The sequence below is a fragment of the Simochromis diagramma genome, unplaced genomic scaffold (genome assembly GCF_900408965.1).
Source record: "Simochromis diagramma unplaced genomic scaffold, fSimDia1.1 OVJJ01000308.1, whole genome shotgun sequence".
Taxonomy (NCBI): domain Eukaryota; kingdom Metazoa; phylum Chordata; class Actinopteri; order Cichliformes; family Cichlidae; genus Simochromis; species Simochromis diagramma.
The window spans coordinates 1,139,161-1,158,045 of NW_024386785.1; the positions used below are offsets into that span (position 1 = coordinate 1,139,161).

General features: G+C 43.6%; 1 protein-coding gene across 7 annotated transcripts in view; it reads left to right on the forward strand.

Annotated features, from left to right (window-relative positions):
• magixa (MAGI family member, X-linked a) overlaps positions 1 to 18,885 on the forward strand; it is a 61,106-nt gene that overhangs the window by 16,866 nt on the left and 25,355 nt on the right. For 4 of the 7 annotated variants that reach the window (XM_040022675.1, XM_040022677.1, XM_040022674.1 and 1 more), the window contains exons 2-13: positions 7,828 to 7,879; positions 7,961 to 8,207; positions 9,042 to 9,158; positions 10,503 to 10,622; positions 13,729 to 13,902; positions 13,980 to 14,160; positions 14,604 to 14,674; positions 15,186 to 15,353; positions 16,189 to 16,358; positions 16,887 to 16,980; positions 17,549 to 17,720; positions 17,890 to 18,526. In XM_040022675.1, the coding sequence (XP_039878609.1) occupies positions 7,838 to 7,879; positions 7,961 to 8,207; positions 9,042 to 9,158; positions 10,503 to 10,622; positions 13,729 to 13,902; positions 13,980 to 14,160; positions 14,604 to 14,674; positions 15,186 to 15,353; positions 16,189 to 16,358; positions 16,887 to 16,980; positions 17,549 to 17,720; positions 17,890 to 18,526 (2,193 nt within the window). In that variant the 5' untranslated portion in view covers positions 7,828 to 7,837. Of the gene's footprint in view, positions 1 to 3,519; positions 4,542 to 7,827; positions 7,880 to 7,960; positions 8,208 to 9,041; positions 9,159 to 10,502; positions 10,623 to 13,728; positions 13,903 to 13,979; positions 14,161 to 14,603; positions 14,675 to 15,185; positions 15,354 to 16,188; positions 16,359 to 16,886; positions 16,981 to 17,548; positions 17,721 to 17,889; positions 18,527 to 18,885 lie in introns of those variants that run through there. The other 3 variants (XM_040022671.1, XM_040022673.1, XM_040022672.1) reach the window with 3 other exon arrangements.

Below are 18,885 nucleotides of genomic sequence, written 5' to 3' on the forward strand. Positions count from 1 at the left end.
TTTCTGGTTTGCGGCACACTTCACAGTTTCACAACCAATCAGCAAGTAGTTACCAAATGGTTTTCAGACAAGTCAGACATTTTCCATGCAGACTGTGGGTGATGCTGGAAATCTGCCAGCAGCCAAAACAATCATAAGAAGTGTTTTGGTGCAGCACTACAAAGAGGTGTGCCTAATTTCACATAACAACCATTCACTGAATGGTTGTTTGGGACGTTGCCAACTGGTCTCTAGGCCTGCGCGGCCATATCTGCGTTACAGAGATCTTGGGGCCTGTTCCAGCTAACACAGGTCAAAAGGTCACTTTAATAAAGGTTTGTAAAGCTTTTTAGAACAGCTTCAGTGTCACTAAGGGTTTGTTTTTGTTTCCGGCACAGGAAAATTTAGATTTCACAGCCTGTAAACAGCTGCTTACTGCTGGGAATCTGTGAGATCTGCAGGCTATCGTACATTTTTGTTCATACAGAGCACGTGCCTATTCAGCCCTCGTTTGCAGTTAAAGTGTAATTATGCATAAATTCACAGGGATGTTCCAATTTTGGGGCCACGAGGAGGCTTTTTTTAAAAAAACAAAACAAACCTCTATGCTATTGTTTGTAACTAAAGAAGCACTTTCAGAGTTTGATAATGAAAAGCAGTGCTGTCTCTTTCTCCTTCTACCTGTTGGCGACAGATGAGAGAGTCGAACTGATGACTGCTCCTGCAAAAGAATCTTTCTTTTCTCTGAAGAAGGTCCTGCTGAATTCAAACATGGCTTTGTAAGAACAGTATTGAATGAATTCAATTATTTTTGGAGCCAAAGAGTGTGCAGATATTTCCTGTTTTGCACAAATGCTGTGGATCTATTTGAGCTGACATATTTTTAACTGGAGGTGATTTTTTTTCCGAGACATTTCTTCTCCTGTTTGAATATTAGGACTGTTTTTCACTGTCATGGCTAGTTTTAAAGTGCAGAGCCAGAAGATCTCCAGCCTCATTAGAGACACTGAAATGTCAGTCAGCATCTACACGCACGCACGCACACACACGCACACACACACACACATGCACACACACACACACGCACACACACACACACATGCACACACACACACACAGGCAGACAGGATGAAAATGGGTTACATACAGTTAGACACAAAGAAAAGGAAACGAGGCCACAGCGAAGCGAGCATCCTCACATCCCTGCACTTCAAGGATCTCAGTGAGTGACTGACATACATATGACCTGCTGAATATTAATCCACTCACACAGAACATCACACTCCGAAACTGCAGGCAGAGGACAGCAGAAGGAATTAAGGATCAAATTAGTAATTTGTTCTCTCAAATGAGTTCCTTCACCACCAACCTCCACACATCCTCGTTCAGCTCGCACGGAGACAGCGTGCGAGCTGAACGAGACACACGAGCTGCTTAAAGCATAGGAAGCCTACACAGCTGCATATGACTCTGACCATGCTTCAGTTATCAACATGATATTAAACTGACTTGAAGGAACAAATGCAATAAAATTAATAATCAAACTGATTAATAATTCATTACTGCTTATTAGTTAGTTTCATTGCTGATTGCCAATTCCAATGCCACCCACTCTCCTTCTCACAACACCTACACTTGACCGTTGAGAAAAAGAAGACAAAATCAAATATCTGTGATTATTTTGCTATAAAGTGGAAAAAACTTCCAGTTTAAAACTTCTTCTCCTTTAGGCAGCGTGACACAGGAAGAGCACACACATCTGATGCTTTCATTTCATGTTTATAGGATGGTGCTTTGTGTTGATTGTCATGTTTTTGCTGACTTTTAATAGAATCATTGTTAGGGTGCCCGGGTCGTCGACCCGGTGTTTTGTGTTTTTGGTTCTTTGAGTTTGTTTATTTCATTATGTTCTAGTTTTCTTTGTCTGAAGGGTTAAAGGTATATTCTAAGTTTAGGTTCTCTGAGTGGTTTATGTTAGGTTGTTTGCTGTCAGTAATTATGTTTACCTCCCTCTAGCCGTGTCTTGTGTTTTGTGACTCTCGTCTCGGTTTCATTCCTCCAGTCTCGAGTGTTAAGCTTGCGTGTCTTGAGTTCAGTCTGTGTGTTTCCTGTCTTATTTTGATAGTCCCTGTCCACTTTGTCTCATTAGCTCTGATTTGTCCCAGCTGTGTTTCCCTCCTGTCTCCCATTCCCTGATTGCTCCCTCTGTGTTTTCCTTGGTCTGTGTTGCGATCTCCCTGGTTCCATGCTGTGTGTGCTGCCTGTTTCAGCCTTGTTAATAGTTCCAGTTTAAGTCTGTTTTTCTACTCTGTAGCAATACATCTGAGTTTAGTCTGCACTTTGGGTCCACCATTGCTGCCTGCCACACACAGTACATGACAGGTATAGATACAGCCAGCATGACAGCAGACATACAGAGTTTGTCCAGTTGTCCAACCAGAATATTGGTGCTTTTTCTACATTTAGAGTCATGCAGCACACTGGAGGCAGGAATCAAGCTGAAACGGCTCTTATATTTTTAAATATAAATATGAAAATATACAGAACCAGAAAGCTCTATGTAGGCTTGGACACTGGGAATACTGAGGTGGGAACACATGGCTAATGCAGACGATTTTCTTTTCCCTGTATTTTTATTTTAGGACCGTGAGGTAGCCGTTGCTATGATTTGGTGCTATATAGATAAAATTGCATTGAACTGATACAATACTGAACACAGAAGATATTGAGGAGTAAGGTTATAAGGTTATAAACAAAATGAGGCAGGGGGAAGTAATCAGAACAGAAGACACAGATGGCAACAATTACCAAAATAAAGCAAGACACAACTGAACGAAGAACACAAGGGAGACAGAAATACAAAGACAAAAGTCAAGAATAGAAGAACACAAAGGGGAATTTACTAAATAAACACAAGGATCTCCAGAACAGAAGGCATGAAATTATAGCATACAGCACTTATATAAGGTATCAGGCAATAAACATGACACGCAAACACTAAGAAATAACACAACACTAAATTCCAACAATGCAGACACATAACCTTAATCCAAAGAAAACCAAAAGTATCAAACTAAAGAAACCCCAGAGCCCCAAAACTCAAAACCCTGGCTCTGAAACCAAGGGACGTGACAGAATGCGCTTTCTCTTTGTTAATTCATTGATATTGTTTTGTAGTAAACAAATAATTACAATCAAATCCCAAAAGTTGATTCTGTTCATCTGGACGTAGCGTTTTCAGTGGGAGAAACGTTTTGTCACTCAGGTTTCTCCAATCTTATAAACAGTACATTTGCATAATGACTGAAACCAGCCCACAGGAACAAAGGGCTGAGAGGTCAGTTCCTTCATCATTAATATGCAAATTGTCATGGCCACTGATCAAACGCCACTGATCAATGGCCCTGAGAACCATTCACAGAGAGTTGGGGAATGGCTGCAATCACAGCATTGTAAGATGGTGACAGATGTACCCTTAGGCCCCCTCCTCGATTCAGAGATGGTCTTTCCCTTTTCACGTAAATGACCTCCTTGACTCCGCCCTCAAACCAGCGTTCCTCCCTGTCCAGGATGTTACATCCTCATCCTTGAAAGAGAGTCCACTGGCCTGTAGGTGTGAATAGACTGCAGAGTCCTGGCCCGACGAGTTCGCTCACAGAGCCAAAAAGTAGATAAACCAAATAAGATGACCCACCCACCCATAATTTCCGATGCTTGGGTCAAGGACAGAGAGAAGAGATTCTATAAGAGACATTAGAAATAGGATCAAAAATATTTTAATTACTGACAACAGAAAGATGCTGTTACAAGAAATCAGCATACAGATGTAAGAAAAAATATGACATTTATGTGGGATTTGTAACTAACTAAGGGTGTGTCTTACCCTGATTTACCTTCAGCGTTCCAACCCAGGAATAATCTCCTACTTATGAATTATTCTCTGAAGAAAACTCAAACAAAACATTTTGTTTTTGTACCTAAAATAACTACCTGACAAAAATCTGACTATGAGTAAACTGATATCAAATGTTCGCTTGCATACATCCCAAGTGTCCTACAATAAATGTGTAATAAAAGTACAGTAAATATCCAGCTGCGATATGACTGCTTTATATGGCGTTGTGTTTTGACTGACGTGTGTGTGTAAGCCTGTTATAGTGAGCTGTGGAAAACTTGAGCTTCTCTCAGGCTTTAGCGTGAATAAACGATCAGTGAGGGTTGTCTCCAGTGTTTATTACCCCTCATTGAAGGTCACAAAACTGTTTGCTTGCCTCACCGACGCTTTCTTTAGAAGGACGCACACATTCCTGTAAACACATGTACATAACGCGAGCAATGAGTCCACTCCCTAAACACACTCTGACTTACATCACGCTGTGAACCCTGACCAGGCTTATCAGCAAAAGAGGCCACGGAAGTGAAAACGAGCGAGGGACACAAGTAGAAGAGGATTAAAGAGGAAAACCAAGGAGCTAAGAGGAGGAAGAGACACCAACACGGCTGCTGAGATAGTTGGAGATGGCAGCTGAACGCGCAGCAGCTCACAGCGTTGATTTGTAAAGGTACGCCACACACACTCGAGTCAAACCACCGAGTGTTGGGAAAGGCTTTTATTTTGTACGACTAAAGCGAAAGAGGTGGCAGCCAGGAAGTGAAAGGGAGAGAGGGGACTGGAGTAGGGGCGAGCGAGCATGTGTTAATGATGTGTTAATAGCGGCACATGTCGAGCTCACGCTGCGACGAGTGTCACCGCACATCCTGACAAACACGGCTCAGCCTCCGGATCCATTCACCACAGCTCTGTGCATCCTCTGCTTTAATTCTCTCTTTATTTACCTTCTTGCAACCTTCTTTTGCACCTCGCTGCCTTCTTTATCTCATCCTTTCCTTCTCTCCTCGCTACCTTATTCACTTTCTTGTCACTTTATTTACATCCTTACTCTATTCTTTAATTCCTTTGTCTTATTTATCACCTCACTAACCTATTTGCCTTCTCACTGCCTTCTTTAAATCCTCGGTACATTTCTTACCTCTTTATTTCTTACCTCTCTAACTCTGTGCTGCCTAATATGTCTCCTCACAACCTTCTTTACCTCATCATTACCTTCTTTAATTCTTTGCTACTATTTGTAGCTCCTCACTGCCTTTTTTTTTTTTACCTCCTTGCTACTTTATTCACATCCTCATTTCCTTCCTTAACTCCTTCTTTACATTCCCATTACCTTCTTTACATCATTAACTTCTCCGGCTCCATTACCACATCCAAAGAGGTTGTGAGTTAGTTCAGGTAGTTTGTGAGTTGTTTCTCTGTGATCCTCTTTTCCCTCCCTCCAGTCAGTCGCAGCAGATGGCTGCTGCTTCGTGAGCCGGGTTATGCTGGAGGTTTTCTCCCCTACGCTCACCACATGCTGCTCACTGGGCTTCTCTCTCTAATGTTTTAGGGTCCTTACCTTACGTGATGAAGCTTTATTGAGATGACTGTGGCCATCTATTGTCTTCTGCTTATCCAGTTAAGGTGGAGCTGGAGTATATCCCAGCTGTCACAGGGCTAAAGGTGGGGTACAGCTCAGACTGGTCGCAGTCTATTGCAGACAATATGTTATATACACTTTGCTCTCAGACTGAGGGTTTGCAGGATATTTAAAAGATGAATGGGAGGCAGAGCCTTCAGCTTTCACGCCCCTCTTCTGGGGAACAGGCTAAGGATTCGGGAGACAGACACCTTCTCTACTGATCTGTACTAATGAACGAGCTGTAATCAAAACAGCTACATGATTGAGCTTAAAACATCACTTTTTTGGTCCTTGATGGATCTTCACCACTGGGCCAGAGGTGGCTGAAGTCACAGGAACTGAGAGGTGCAGGCGTTAAGATAGCATCTCAGTGCTCGTTTGTACTTAATGTAAAGTCGTCAGTCTCATCACTGATGGTGCACTAGAGCGCGAATTTCAAAATAAAAGATGCTTGACTCCTCACCTTTGGGTGTAGAAACTGTGGATCTGAAAACTTCTCGGTTGTAGCTGCAGACACAGCTCTCATCAGCATTGATGAGCCTCCACACGACATCTAGCTCAGGTCCATTTAAGTGTGAGGTCTGTGGTGAATTGTTGAACTGAGCGGTCAGGACAGGATGTCGGCTCTGGAACGAAGATGACCTTGAATCGTGAGTGGCTAGATTTTAATCAGCCTTGGCTTTTTGAATTTTATGCAACTATCCCTGGAACTTTTCAATCGCACCTTGTAAAAAAATTGAATTGCATGGGTCGTTTCATATAAACATTTAGCTGAAGGTCTTTCTGTAATAACCTCATTAGAGTAGGTTTGTGGAGCTGCCTACATTCAAACCTCCTTCCACGCTTCCAAGCCAGGAAGCCTTGCTGTCCCCTCGTCTCCTTCTCTCTTTAATCCCTAAAATAAGCTGCCTCATGTCCTCACTTCCAGGAAAGCTTCCTTGCTTGTGTTTTTGTCAGTCAGATAAATTTTGAGGCTCAGATTGTGAATTGCTGCTCAGGGACGACGTTGTTTGTTTCTTCACTGACTCCCACATTCACATATGCTCATCCATATTTAATGTACTACGTCTGGTAGCCTGTGTATGTGCCCGTGTGTGTGTGTGTGTGTGTGTGTGTTTCCCTGTGGGTATAACTGTGTATAAATGCAACGGTGGCAGTGACGAGTCTGTGTTTGTGCATACATGAGTGTGTATATGATTGTGTTTAACGCTGTGACTGTGTGTGTGTGTGTGTGTGTGGCTCCCTGCTGTCTGCCACCATCTGCTGTTCCCTCAGACTGGAGCAGCGAGTCGATGAGTCTGTGGAGGAGCTGGTCTCAAACAGGAAGCTGAACTCTGCCGATGACATGTTTTTCTGCCGCTCGGGGTCAAAATTAAAATGCGGCAGAACAAAAATGTCTCTCGGTCGGCAGTTTAGAAGTTTTACTGAGCAAGGACGCAAAAAAGACAAGGTCTTTCCTTCTAGTAAGGGTATGAGGACACAGAATCTTCTTCTTCTAAAGGAAACAAAGAAGGAAAGAAGTTTCTTAGACACCTTGTTTGGCCTTTTAAGTGAGGAGGCTAGGAAAGTAAGGGTAAAGAAGTTTCCTAGTCAAATAAATAGGAGAAAATAAGCTTCCTGTAGTAAGGAAAGAAGAAGGTAAGTCATGAATAGAAGTGGGGAAAGAAGGTTCCTGTCCTATTAAAGATTTAGGATGAATCCTAGTTAGATAGCAAGAAGTTAAAGAATCAAAGTAGGAGGCTTGTTAGGGGGTAAGGAAGCTTCCAATGCATCCTATGTCAATAATGAGGAAACAACACTTCTGATTTTTCTGCTGGAAGGAAAACGCAAACTTGAGTTTTCCAGAATCAACTTCTGGTCTGGTCCTTAAAATCCTGAGGCTCTGAGTAGTGGGTGGATGTCACAAGATGTCAACTGCAGCACATTTGTAGCTTAAAACTAATAACAAGAAGAAGAATTAAAAAAAAGACTGCATTATCGTTCAAGTAAGATTCGAAAGCTATTTATCCAAATTACTGTCGTCCACTTCAATCTTTCCGAGTCCTCTCTGGCAGAAAACAGTGACACATTGATGGATCAGTTAATTGGAAAACTGAAGAACTGGATCTGAATTTTAATCCAAGAATGTAAATCTGAGTTGCTGTCAGGGCAGAAGTTAAATTATCAGTTTTTCTTGACGTGTGGAGATCTGCTTCACGGAGCAGCTACAGCTGAACTGCTCACAGAATAATCAGAGTCATTCTGCCAGCGTTTAGTTCAGATCACCTGTCAGCATGAGCCGATGAAGTCTGCTGTTGAGCTCGCTCAGTGACTTCCTGTGTTCTTGTGTCTGCAGCTCAGCCGCCATGTCTAAAGCGACGGTGAAGAAGCTGCACTGGCGCTCCAAGGTACTGAAACGTGCAACGCCTGCAGTGACAACGGAGGTGAACCATTTCCTGTGAGAACTTCATCCTCTGTGTCGTCTGCAGGTGCAGGAGAGCTTCGTCCCGCTGGGCGGCGGCACCGGTGGCTCGGGGGAGCTGGGGCTGGCCATCGGGGGCGGGGCTGACTATGGCGAGTTCCCGTTCGTCACGGCCGCCCCCGGGGGCGGACCCACGGTGGGCGACATCATCCTGGAGATTGGAGGGACACCTGTGTTGGGAATGACCCTCGGTGATGTCAGAGGAGTCCTGAACTCCTGTCCTCATCCAATCAGAATCAAGACTGTCTCACCAGGTGAGAGAAAAGTTTGTTAATGACCTGATGGGGATGTTTGATGTTTAGTTTGTTCATCTGGAAAACATAAAAGAAGGAAAATTGGTCACTTATTTCACTTCTTATTTGTTTGTCTTTATTGGCTGAAACAGGCTCCATAAAATGTCTCATTAACCTGACACATGTAATGTTCACATTGAGATGCTCAAAGGGATTTTTATGAAGCTAAAACAAATATATATAATAATATAAGTTAATTACTGGCTGACTGAAAGAAGAGTAATCTGCACTGCTTAATAACTCTTTCAGTTGTTTTTATCTTGTTTGAATCTTGAATCTCATGATTTGGTTTCATCTGACATCATTTTTCACCCCTCAGCTGTAAAAGGTGACCTCAAGGTCAGAGGTCAAGCTTTCTTAAATTCTTTTGAATGTGATAACTTGAGAACAAGGCGATGCAGGATTTTGAAATTGATACCATAGATGTATCTACTGGGAGGCTGACGGGTATCATTGGCGCACGCCAGTATTTTTGTCATTATTATTAATGACAAAAAAGCAAAACTGTGATTATCAACAAAGATTTAGTCAGCTTCAGTCGAGGAGACACGGCCAAAGAGACACTTCTTTTCGGTTATAATAAGCTAACTGTACTTTCATGTAACATTTTATTCTGAAAAGAAACTACTTCCTGCAGTTGTCAGATCAGTGTAGTGAGGAGTATGCGGCAGTTTAAGATATAAGCAACGGAGTGAAATAGAGGTAATTCAAAACTGTTCTCAAGTTCACCATAATGGCACGTGCTGTATGACTGTGACATCATATCCTGTATTTCTGTGTGTGTGTGTGTCCCAGGTTCATCTCTGTGTAAAGACCTCAGGTTGTACCTCAGTAAGTGTTTCACGCCGGGCTCCATGGACAGTCAGCTGCAGCAGCTCATCAGGGAGAACCTGTACCTGCGCGCCGTGCCCTGTAAGACACACCTGCACGCACACACACACACCTGCACACACACACACACACACAGTCTGGTGTTGCTATCCTCGTGGGGAAATCTCATTGACATAATGGTTTCCCTAGCCACTTACCCTAACCATCAAAAATGAATGCCTAACCCTTACCCCAGTACAACGCCAAAGATGACCGTTGAGGGAAGGAGAAGTGGAGCAGGAACAGGAACTTTAAAGGAGAGTCCGGATGATCCAGCGACCCCTAGGACTGTGCATTAAAAGCTTTAGTAAAAGAGAACTAAACCCAACTATCTCTACACCTAACCATAACCCAATTGTAACCCTGACACTAAAACCACATTTTGAGTGTGAAAAATGCCTTCAACCCCGTGGGGACTGGGACTGTGGTCCCCACAGTAAGATTTCAGATTTTGGTCCCCACCAAGATAGGAAGAACTAGAGATGGACCGATCCGATATTACACATCAGTATCGGTCCGATACTGACCTAAATTACTGGATCGGATATCGGAGAAAAATAAAAAATGTAATCCGATCCATTAAATATCAGAAAAGCACCTCACAAAACTTGCGACACGGTGTAACTCGGCTCATAACCGCCAGGGGGGCCGATAGGGCATGAACAGGGAAAAGGGGGCACAAAGACATACTTTTATTTCTTATTCTCATTTAAAATGTCTAGCTTTTAATAAATAATTATCTGAATCTTACACCCAAAGTTTTAATCTTGTGTAAAATATATAGAAGTCCATTACTGTATATAGTAACTGTTAAGTCTAATATACCCTAGTAAGCTATACTACTTTTTCCTTTGGGAAGGTACCATCTGTGCAGTCTGCAATTCTGTTGAAGAAAGATGTTGAATCTATTTAATTATTCTTGAAAAATAATTTATTTCTGTGCATTTTTTTTCCACATTGCATCAAATTAAAGTTGATTACGTCGATCATGAGGTGGAGGGTGGTTCCCTATTTTTTTTGCTGGGAGTTTGCAACCCTATCAGTATTGCTGAACTATGAAATATTTTGTTGTATTTTTTACATACAGGTATAACAGAATAGCTTTAGTGTTGTTGTTTATTTAAACTTGAGTATGAACTTATACAAAATGCAGCAAGATATTAAAAAACAGTTTTATTGATTAAAAAACACTATATCGGATTCATATCGGTATCGGCAGATATCCAAATTTATGATATCGGTATCGGACTTAAAAAAGTGGTATCGTGCCATCTCTAGGAAGAACATACCCTTGTTTGTACCCTCATCTTCTGATTCACTTTCTCCAACAACACAAAACCTGTCCAGCGTACACCCAGTGATCACATGACTCTGCCCTCCCTGAAGGTACGACCAGGCAGCCTCGAGATGGAGAGATTTCAGGTGTGGACTACAACTTTGTCTCCATCGAGGAATTTTTCTCTCTGGAGGAGTCCGGAGCTCTGCTGGAGAGCGGCAAATTCAAAGGTAAGGAAAACAAACACACCCTCAGGAATACTGCAGTGTAATGAAAATATACTCAGATTAGATGAAACTCCAGTGAATGAAAAGTGTGATTTATTCATCACGGTGTGATGTTTTTTACAGTGTGGAATGACTAATTTAAACTGTGTTAGGGTTTGTTTGTTTTTTCTTTTTTGGAGGAGGCATGAGGAAAAGAGGATTTTGTGTCTCTAATCCTCCAAACCTCAGAAATGAAACCTGCCTCCCCCTCTGTCCTCCCCCCACGCAGCACTCCACCGTATTAATCTGATGGGATTAATGAAACTAAAATAGAAACAGAATTCACACATAGAGTCTGTTTCACACCGAACGATGCGTCTCTGCGTCTCTCACTAATGCTCCCGAACATTTTAATTTGACAGTTTATCTATTTTCAGTTCCTGTTGAAAACATTTCAAAACAAAAGACTGCTGTGCCTTCACATTATTAGATGATTCAGTATTCATACAATTTGATTAATTGTTTTGTTTAATCCTCGTATAAGAAACTGAAATTGCGCTGGTTGGTGTAAAGCTTAATTTTAAAAAGCTGATACAACAGTAGGTGTAAAATCTCAAATTAACACAAATTGGGACCACAGGAAGGCAAGCAGATGATCTGAGAAAGAGAGCTCAAAGAAATTAAGGGATCACTTGATCATCACAGTCCAGCACAAAGTCGGGTAACCCTCAGGGACATCAGCCGGAAGCACAAACCACTCTGAATGCTTTTCAGCTGCTTTGGTGCAAATCAAAGTGAGAACAGGCGCTCTGGAGAGCAACAACATGACGACCTCCAAAGAGAAAACGGTTTCTCAGGTCATTGATTTCTCCTCATCCCTCCGGGCTGATTTTTCTCTAATTTTGCTTTCTGTTTATGTCCTCGTCACTGTCAGTGTCACGAGACAATACTTGCAGACCAATCATAGTTACACGGATATTTCACCTCATCTAGGATGAGATACGTGCCGTCACAAGGAAACACAGGCCAAAGAGTGTGGAAGAGATACCAGGACACGGGCTATTAGGAGCACCACCAGGACCCTACAACACGATCTCCAGCAAGCTACATACAGTGGCTTGCAAAAGTATTCGGCCCCCTTGAACTTTTCCACATTTTGTCACATTACAGCCACAAACATGAATCAATTTTATTGGAATTCCACGTGAAAGACCAACACAAAGTGGTGCACACGTGAGAAGTGGAATGAAAATCATACATGATTCCAAACATGTTTTACAAATAAATAACTGCAAAGTGGGGTGTGCGTAATTATTCAGCCCCCTTTGGTCTGAGTGCAGTCAGTTGCCCATAGATGTTGCCTGATGAGTGCTAATGACTAAATAGAGTGCACCTGTGTGTGATCTAATGTCAGTACAAATACAGCTGCTCTGTGACGCCTCAGAGGTTGTCTAAGAGAATATTGGGAGCAACAACACCATGAAGTCCAAAGAACACACCAGACAGGTCAGGGATAAAGTTATTGAGAAATTTAAAGCAGGCTTAGGCTACACAAAGATTTCCCAAGCCTTGAACATCCCACGGAGCACTGTTCAAGCCATCATTCATAAATGGAAGGAGTATGGCACAACTGTAAACCTACCAAGACAAGGCCGTCCACCTAAACTCACAGGCCGAACAAGGAGAGCGCTGATCAGAAAATGCAGCCAAGAGGCCCATGGTGACTCTGGACGAGCTGCAGAGATCTACAGCTCAGGTGGGGGAATCTGTCCATAGGACAACTATAAGTCGTGCACTGCCACAAAGTTGGCCTTTATGGAAGAGCGGCAAGAAGAAAGCCATTGTTAACAGAAAACCATAAGAAGTCCCGTTTGCAGTTTGCCACAAGCCATGTGGGGGACACAGCAAACATGTGGAAGAAGCTGCTCTGGTCAGATGAGACCAAAATGGAACTTTTTGGTCACAAAGTAAAACGCTATGTGAGGAAAACTAACACTGCACATCACTCTGAACACACCATCCCCACTGTCAAATATGGTGGTGGCAGCATCATGCTCTGGGGGGGCTTCTCTTCAGCAGGGACAGGGAAGCTGGTCAGAGTTGATGGGAAGATGGATGGAGCCAAATGCAGGACAATCTTGGAAGAAAACCTCTTGGAGTCTGCAAAAGACTTGAGACTGGGGCAGAGGTTCACCTTCCAGCAGGACAACGACCCTAAACATAAAGCCAGGGCAACAATGGGATGGTTTAAAACAAAACATATCCATGTGTTAGAATGGCCCAGTCAAAGTCCAGATCTAAATCCAATCGAGAATCTGTGGCAAGCTCTGAAAACTGCTGTTCACAAACGCTGTCCATCTAATCTGACTGAGCTGGAGCTGTTTTGCAAAGAAGAATGGACAAGGATTTCAGTCTGTAGATGTGCAAAGCTGGTAGAGACAGACCCTAAAAGACTGGCAGCTGGAATTGCAGCAAAAGGTGGTTCTACAAAGTATTGACTCAGGGCTGAATAATTACGCACACCCCACTTTGCAGTTATTTACTTGTAAAAGATGTTTGAAATCATGTATGATTTTCGTTCCACTTCTCACGTGTGCACCACTTTGTGTTGGTCTTTCATGTGGAATTCCAATAAAATTGATTCATGTTTGTGGCTGTAATGTGACAAAATGTGGAAAAGTTCAAGGGGGCCGAATACTTTTGCAAGCCACTGTATGTGCTTGTTTCTGACCAAACTGTCTCCAGACTCCACGCGGGCCTAACATCCTTTCAGTGGGACCTGTGCTCACCGCTCAGCAGCGCACAGCTCGATTAGCACTCGCCTAAATGAAAGAGAAGGCTGTGGTGAACATCTTGCAGCCTAAACATCATTTAGCATAGCCGCCTTAGTTAGTAGTGGCGTGGGTGGGGGGCATATATTTGGTGACCAGCACTCTTACAACATAATTACTTTCAGGTCACTTCACTCACTTGGGAAACTTCCTAACAAAATCTGACTGTTTGAGCCTTTGGAAAGGATGGAGTAGTAAGAACTGGAGGAAGATGTGAAATGTGTACATCTCTGACTATAAAAGTTCATCAAACCTGAGCTGTTTCAAACAGCAGTTTGTTCTGTTTCATCCAATCACAGGGAATTATTATGGGACGCCCCGCCCCGTCCACATTGGCCCAGAGAGTCCACCAATCACATACCAGGAACATCGAAACCTGCTGAGGAACTTCAGGACAAGGAGCAAGTCTCTGAGTAACCTGGAGAAAGCTGTGGAGGAAGGGGACAACAGTGAGGAGGACAGCGGGCTGACGGGTAGAGAAGCTCACATGTAACACATCCCAGTCTTACCTGCACAGGTGTGTTTGCGCGTTGACGAGATTCTCTACCAGCAGGACCAGCTGGAGCCCCGCCCACAACCCTGCCTCTCAGCCAGTCATGGGAGTCCGCGGTAGGAATGGAGAATGGAGGAGGGGGAAGAGGAGTAGGGAGGGGAAGAGCGGGAGTGGGAGGTCCGCTGCCGGAAAACTGGGAGCTGGCCTACAGTGATTCAGGGGAGCCGTATTACATCGAGTGAGAAATACTTATCAGTTCTTCTTCTGGTGTCAGCTGATTTAATCCGTTTGATTATGGCCATCAGAAAAATATGTTGAGGAAAGCCATGGACGCTGTAATGCTGTTCAAACTTTAAATTGATCTTTTTTTCAATGAAGTCTGGTACATACAAAATATTTGATCCTTTAAATGTCTTATTCTGTGAACCAGTCCTGCTTGTTTTTGTTGTGTGAGTCAGTTTTTTTTTATTTTCTTGCAAACTGAGACATGAGACCCACAAACAGGAAACTGAGCTGAGTTGCTGAATGTTTCCTGTCTTTGCAAAAATAATAATTTCCAGTAGCAGGCAGAAAAAGCACTACATTTTAACTTATCCTCAATCTGTCAGATTATATTGTCCAGTGTGTTGATGATGATGGTGGTGGTGGTAATTAGGATGTGTGTGTTCCTCTCTCCATCAGCCATAATTCAAAGACGACCAGCTGGCTGGATCCTCGAACTCAGAACAAAGAGACGACGTCTTCTACAGAACGTAAGGCGGTTTTAGATCATTCATTCACATGCAATTCATCTTGTTTTGTTCATGATTATGTCACATAATTGCTTCTCTGAAGGACATTTAAAAATATTACAGTCATACCCTCAAATGGTTATATGTTATTTCTAAATTCTAGTTAAATGCTTTTTATTTGAGGTGGTATTTGTGTTGAAACTTCCCGTTTCCACACAAACTGCCTTGGATGCTTTCATTCTGGCAGCAGCAGCCAGCAGAGGGCAGCACTGACACACAAACTCCACTTTTTTTGTTTTTACTGTCACACCAATCAGAAAGAAAAAAGAACAATATAGATGCATGCCTGTCCTCTGTGAGTTTTATATGGAAAGAAAGAGTCCACGTCCTCCCTTCCTGCACATGAACCTCTGGAGTTATACAAGCATCCTTCGAGGATAGGACTAACGTTTCCTCTTTCCCTTCTCTTCATCGTTTTTCCTCCTTTGCCTGCCTCCTTTCTTTGTCCCCCATGTCTCCTCTCGCCTCTCAGTCCCAGAGTTCACCGACCAGCCCAGTCAGCTGAAGGGCTACTCCATCCACACTCGGCTCTCTAAAGGTCCTCGAGGTTTCGGCTTCAACATAGTTGGAGGAAGTCGACCCCGAGAGTTTCTGCAGGTGTACAGCGTCACACCTGGAGGACCGCCTGCTCTCAACACAGGTACTGATCACAGTACAGTTTACCTTCAGTTATGTCACAAACCTGAATCTGTTACATGGTTTTGGATCCAGGTTTCTGAAATCCAGGTAAAATGTGTTGAAATGTAAAAGCAGGACGTTTCAAAACCCAAATCACAATCTGGACTCTCATAATCACATAAAAACCATCATAAAGTGGGAGTTGTTGTCGTGGGTCAGGTGGTCAGAGGAGAGAGGTTGAGATTCTCTCTCTGTGGAGGATTACGGTGCTGTTGATTAAGAAAAATAAAGAGCTGAGTACTAATCTCATGATCTACAACTAATCCACACACGTGCGCTCTCACACACAGTTTAATCTGACCCACGTACCCACGCCTCCTCCCTGTGGGTTGGTTCACATGCTCTGAGATCAGCGTGGAATCAGGAATGAAACAGAGCTATGAAAAAACAAGCTTAAGACCTGTTCACGTGTTGTGGTTTTCATTTTAAATAGATGAAACTTTGTCACCCAGAATGAGAAGACACAAAACATTAAATCTCATTTACACTTGTAGTCCTCTCGGTTCACACCTGGATTTTGTACCTGTGCCTGTTCACCTTACTGCTCACTGAAAGGCGAGAGAACGTAAAACATCAATATTCTCACTCAAATGATGGATTATGCTTGTTGTGGACAGACAGAGATGCTTCAGGAAGTCAAACTGAGTGTAAAAATGTGTGCTTGATGTCTTTGGATTCTAACTGTAAACTAATTTCTTTGGTAATCACAGATTTCAGCTGCAGCAGCTGCACATATGCACTCCTGCATGTCCTGTTAGACATTAAGACTCTAACCAGTAGATTTTGCTTCCTCGAAGCGGACATCCTGGTCTACATCAACGACACTTGTGTGCTGGGTCGCTCTCACAAAGAAGTGGTGGAGATGCTGAAGTCGGTACCGATGGGTCAAAGCGTGGATGTGGTGCTGAGGAGAGGATACCCGATGCTTTATAACCCCGACGGCTGTCCCAAACAGAGCCTGGAGACGGTACAGCCCTAAATTTACTTTAATTACTTAAGGGCATAAAACTGTTTAAATATCAGTTATTTTAGTGTGATTTTTTTTTTTTTAAACTTTTTTTTCCCATAGAGAGGGTGAAACATTTCAGTGCTTTCAAGTTAAAAGATTCCCCATGACTCCTCTTCTGCCTGCTGTGGGAAACTTTAAGGCCTGTGTAAGAGATCAATGACTTCACAGCCAGTAAAAACAGGCATAAAATACAAGAAATAGCTGCCTTTTAGCACACACTAACATTTCCTCTTCATACAAACAACCAGAGACAAAATTAAGCAGAGCCAAGATAAAAACAATGAGTTATCGTGTCTTGTTCTTGTTTTGCAAATGCAGACAGCCAATCTTTAATAATTGGGGTTGAGAAGACTTGCACAGCCATTTAAAAGTGAGCCGTGCAAATATTTAGACCCTTAAATCAGTGGTTCATCTGTGAGGTGGGCTCCACTCGTGGGACATACACTACCAGGGGAAAAGTGTCTAACCTCATATCTGACCTTTCAGCAGCCACAGACCCCCAGCGAGTCCGGCAACCTGAGCCGAGGCCTGACGCACCTCACCTACAGCCGCACTCTGGACGCCAACGGCAGCACGCCAGGTCAGAGCAACCGTGGAAACCACATGGTTTACATTTACAGTCCTCTACTCTCATCACAGCTGTGTGATACAAATTTAATTTAGAAACATTAATAATTTATTGTAATTCACTGCATAATAATGTGGCACATTAACAAATAATAAAGGATTGTAAAAACACAACGATTATTTTGTAATTTTACTAATTTCTGCTATTTGTAGCCAGGGAGGATGATGTAATGAGCTGCCGGCTCAGGGGTCCCAGCGGGGGTATTTAACATTTCTTGTTGGAAAGCCGATCAAAGGCCTCCAAAGGCAGAACAAAAGCGCGAGAGTTTACAATGAAAAGTCTCTACAAAGTGAGAAAGTTATCAAAATAAGTTAAACAAAACACAATGGCTTATCCTGCTGTGGGACCCGTTAGCGTGTCTGCATGGAGGGTCCCATTGTCTCGCTCTCTGAACTTATTTATAGCTCATGTAAAAGAACACATCACATCAGAGTTGAACCTAAGAACTTTGTTTTTCTCTGACAGCTGTTAAAAATAAAACACAAATTAACAGATTCATCTTCTTCTCTCTATAATCCAGGCCTGGCACAAACCCCGCCCTCTTATGCCACTCAGCCAATGACAAATGGACTCACGGGCCCACCCACCCCCACGTCTTCTGATACCCCACTGGGTCCACCACACCCAGCGGAGAGGACGCTTACCAATCACAGTGACTCTGATGGCGGCCTATCCAATGCAGGAACTCGAAGGTCAGTGAGGGCATCAGCAGTACCTCACACATCGTGGTGCTTCCCTGATTCTTTTGGTGAAAACGAACCTCAAAGGTTCTTCTGTCCTTTGGGAAAAATCCTGCGCAGCTTTAGCAGTGATCTCAGAAGTAATGGTGCTCAGCCTGTTCCACTCTGCTCTTCCTCACAGGTCTTCTCTGATTCGCTACAACAGCAACACTCTCCCCGCCCTCTCTTCCACTTCCCTTCTCCAACATCAGAGCTCCAAGTCCTCAGAGAGTGACCTGTCCACGTCCACGCTCCCCATATCCTCCTCCACGCTCCCCATCACTTCTTCATCCTCACACACTCTTACCAAACTTGCGCTCTCTCAGCCCGAGACGGGCCTCCTCCAAAACTCCACCAGCTCCAGCAGCACAAACAACACCCCCTCCTCTTCTACACCTCCTGGTCCGCCTGTGCATCGCCCACTGATGCCTCAGACCTCCCTCGCTCTGACCCCACCCAGAGACATCCCACCCTGTGGCTTTAACGGGTGCCCGGCCAATCACCAAGCACCCTCCACAGCATCCAGAGGAAACCCCGGATTGGTGCTCCCCCTTGGAGCCGGGTCCCCGGGGACAGCCCACGGCGGGGAGCTCGTGCCGGTGGCTCTCAGCCGCAGTGAGAGCGGGGGACTGGGGTTCAGTGTGACAGCAGGGGGAAATGGGGGTCAACAGGCAGTAGTCAGGCGGGTTTGGGATCGGAGGCAGTGCCTGTCGCTGCAGTCAGGAGACATTATAGTGAAGATCAATGGAGCAGACGTCCAAAGCTTCAGCTTCTCCCAGGTAAAAGATTTTTATGGCTTTATCACCTCGCTCGACCTTGATATTCCGACTGACGTTAGCTCAGCAGTGAACAGTTGGTCTTTGGGAAGAGGGAAGCTCTCATGGGTGCTCATGGGAGTTTTGTGGATATTTCTCCGTATATCCTAGAGGTGTTTTATTTCTGTGTGTCAAGGAAAGAGAGATGGTCCTGTTTAACCTAAAAAAGAAATCCTCATCACAGTAGTTTACCTGCCTCAGCCCTCCTTGTTACTACTGACAGACATCGCCATTGGTTAATGAAAACTAACCAATGTCTAATGTGACGTGATGAGTGAGGAACAGATCTGACACTAAAGAAGTTCCATCAGAAGTAATAAACA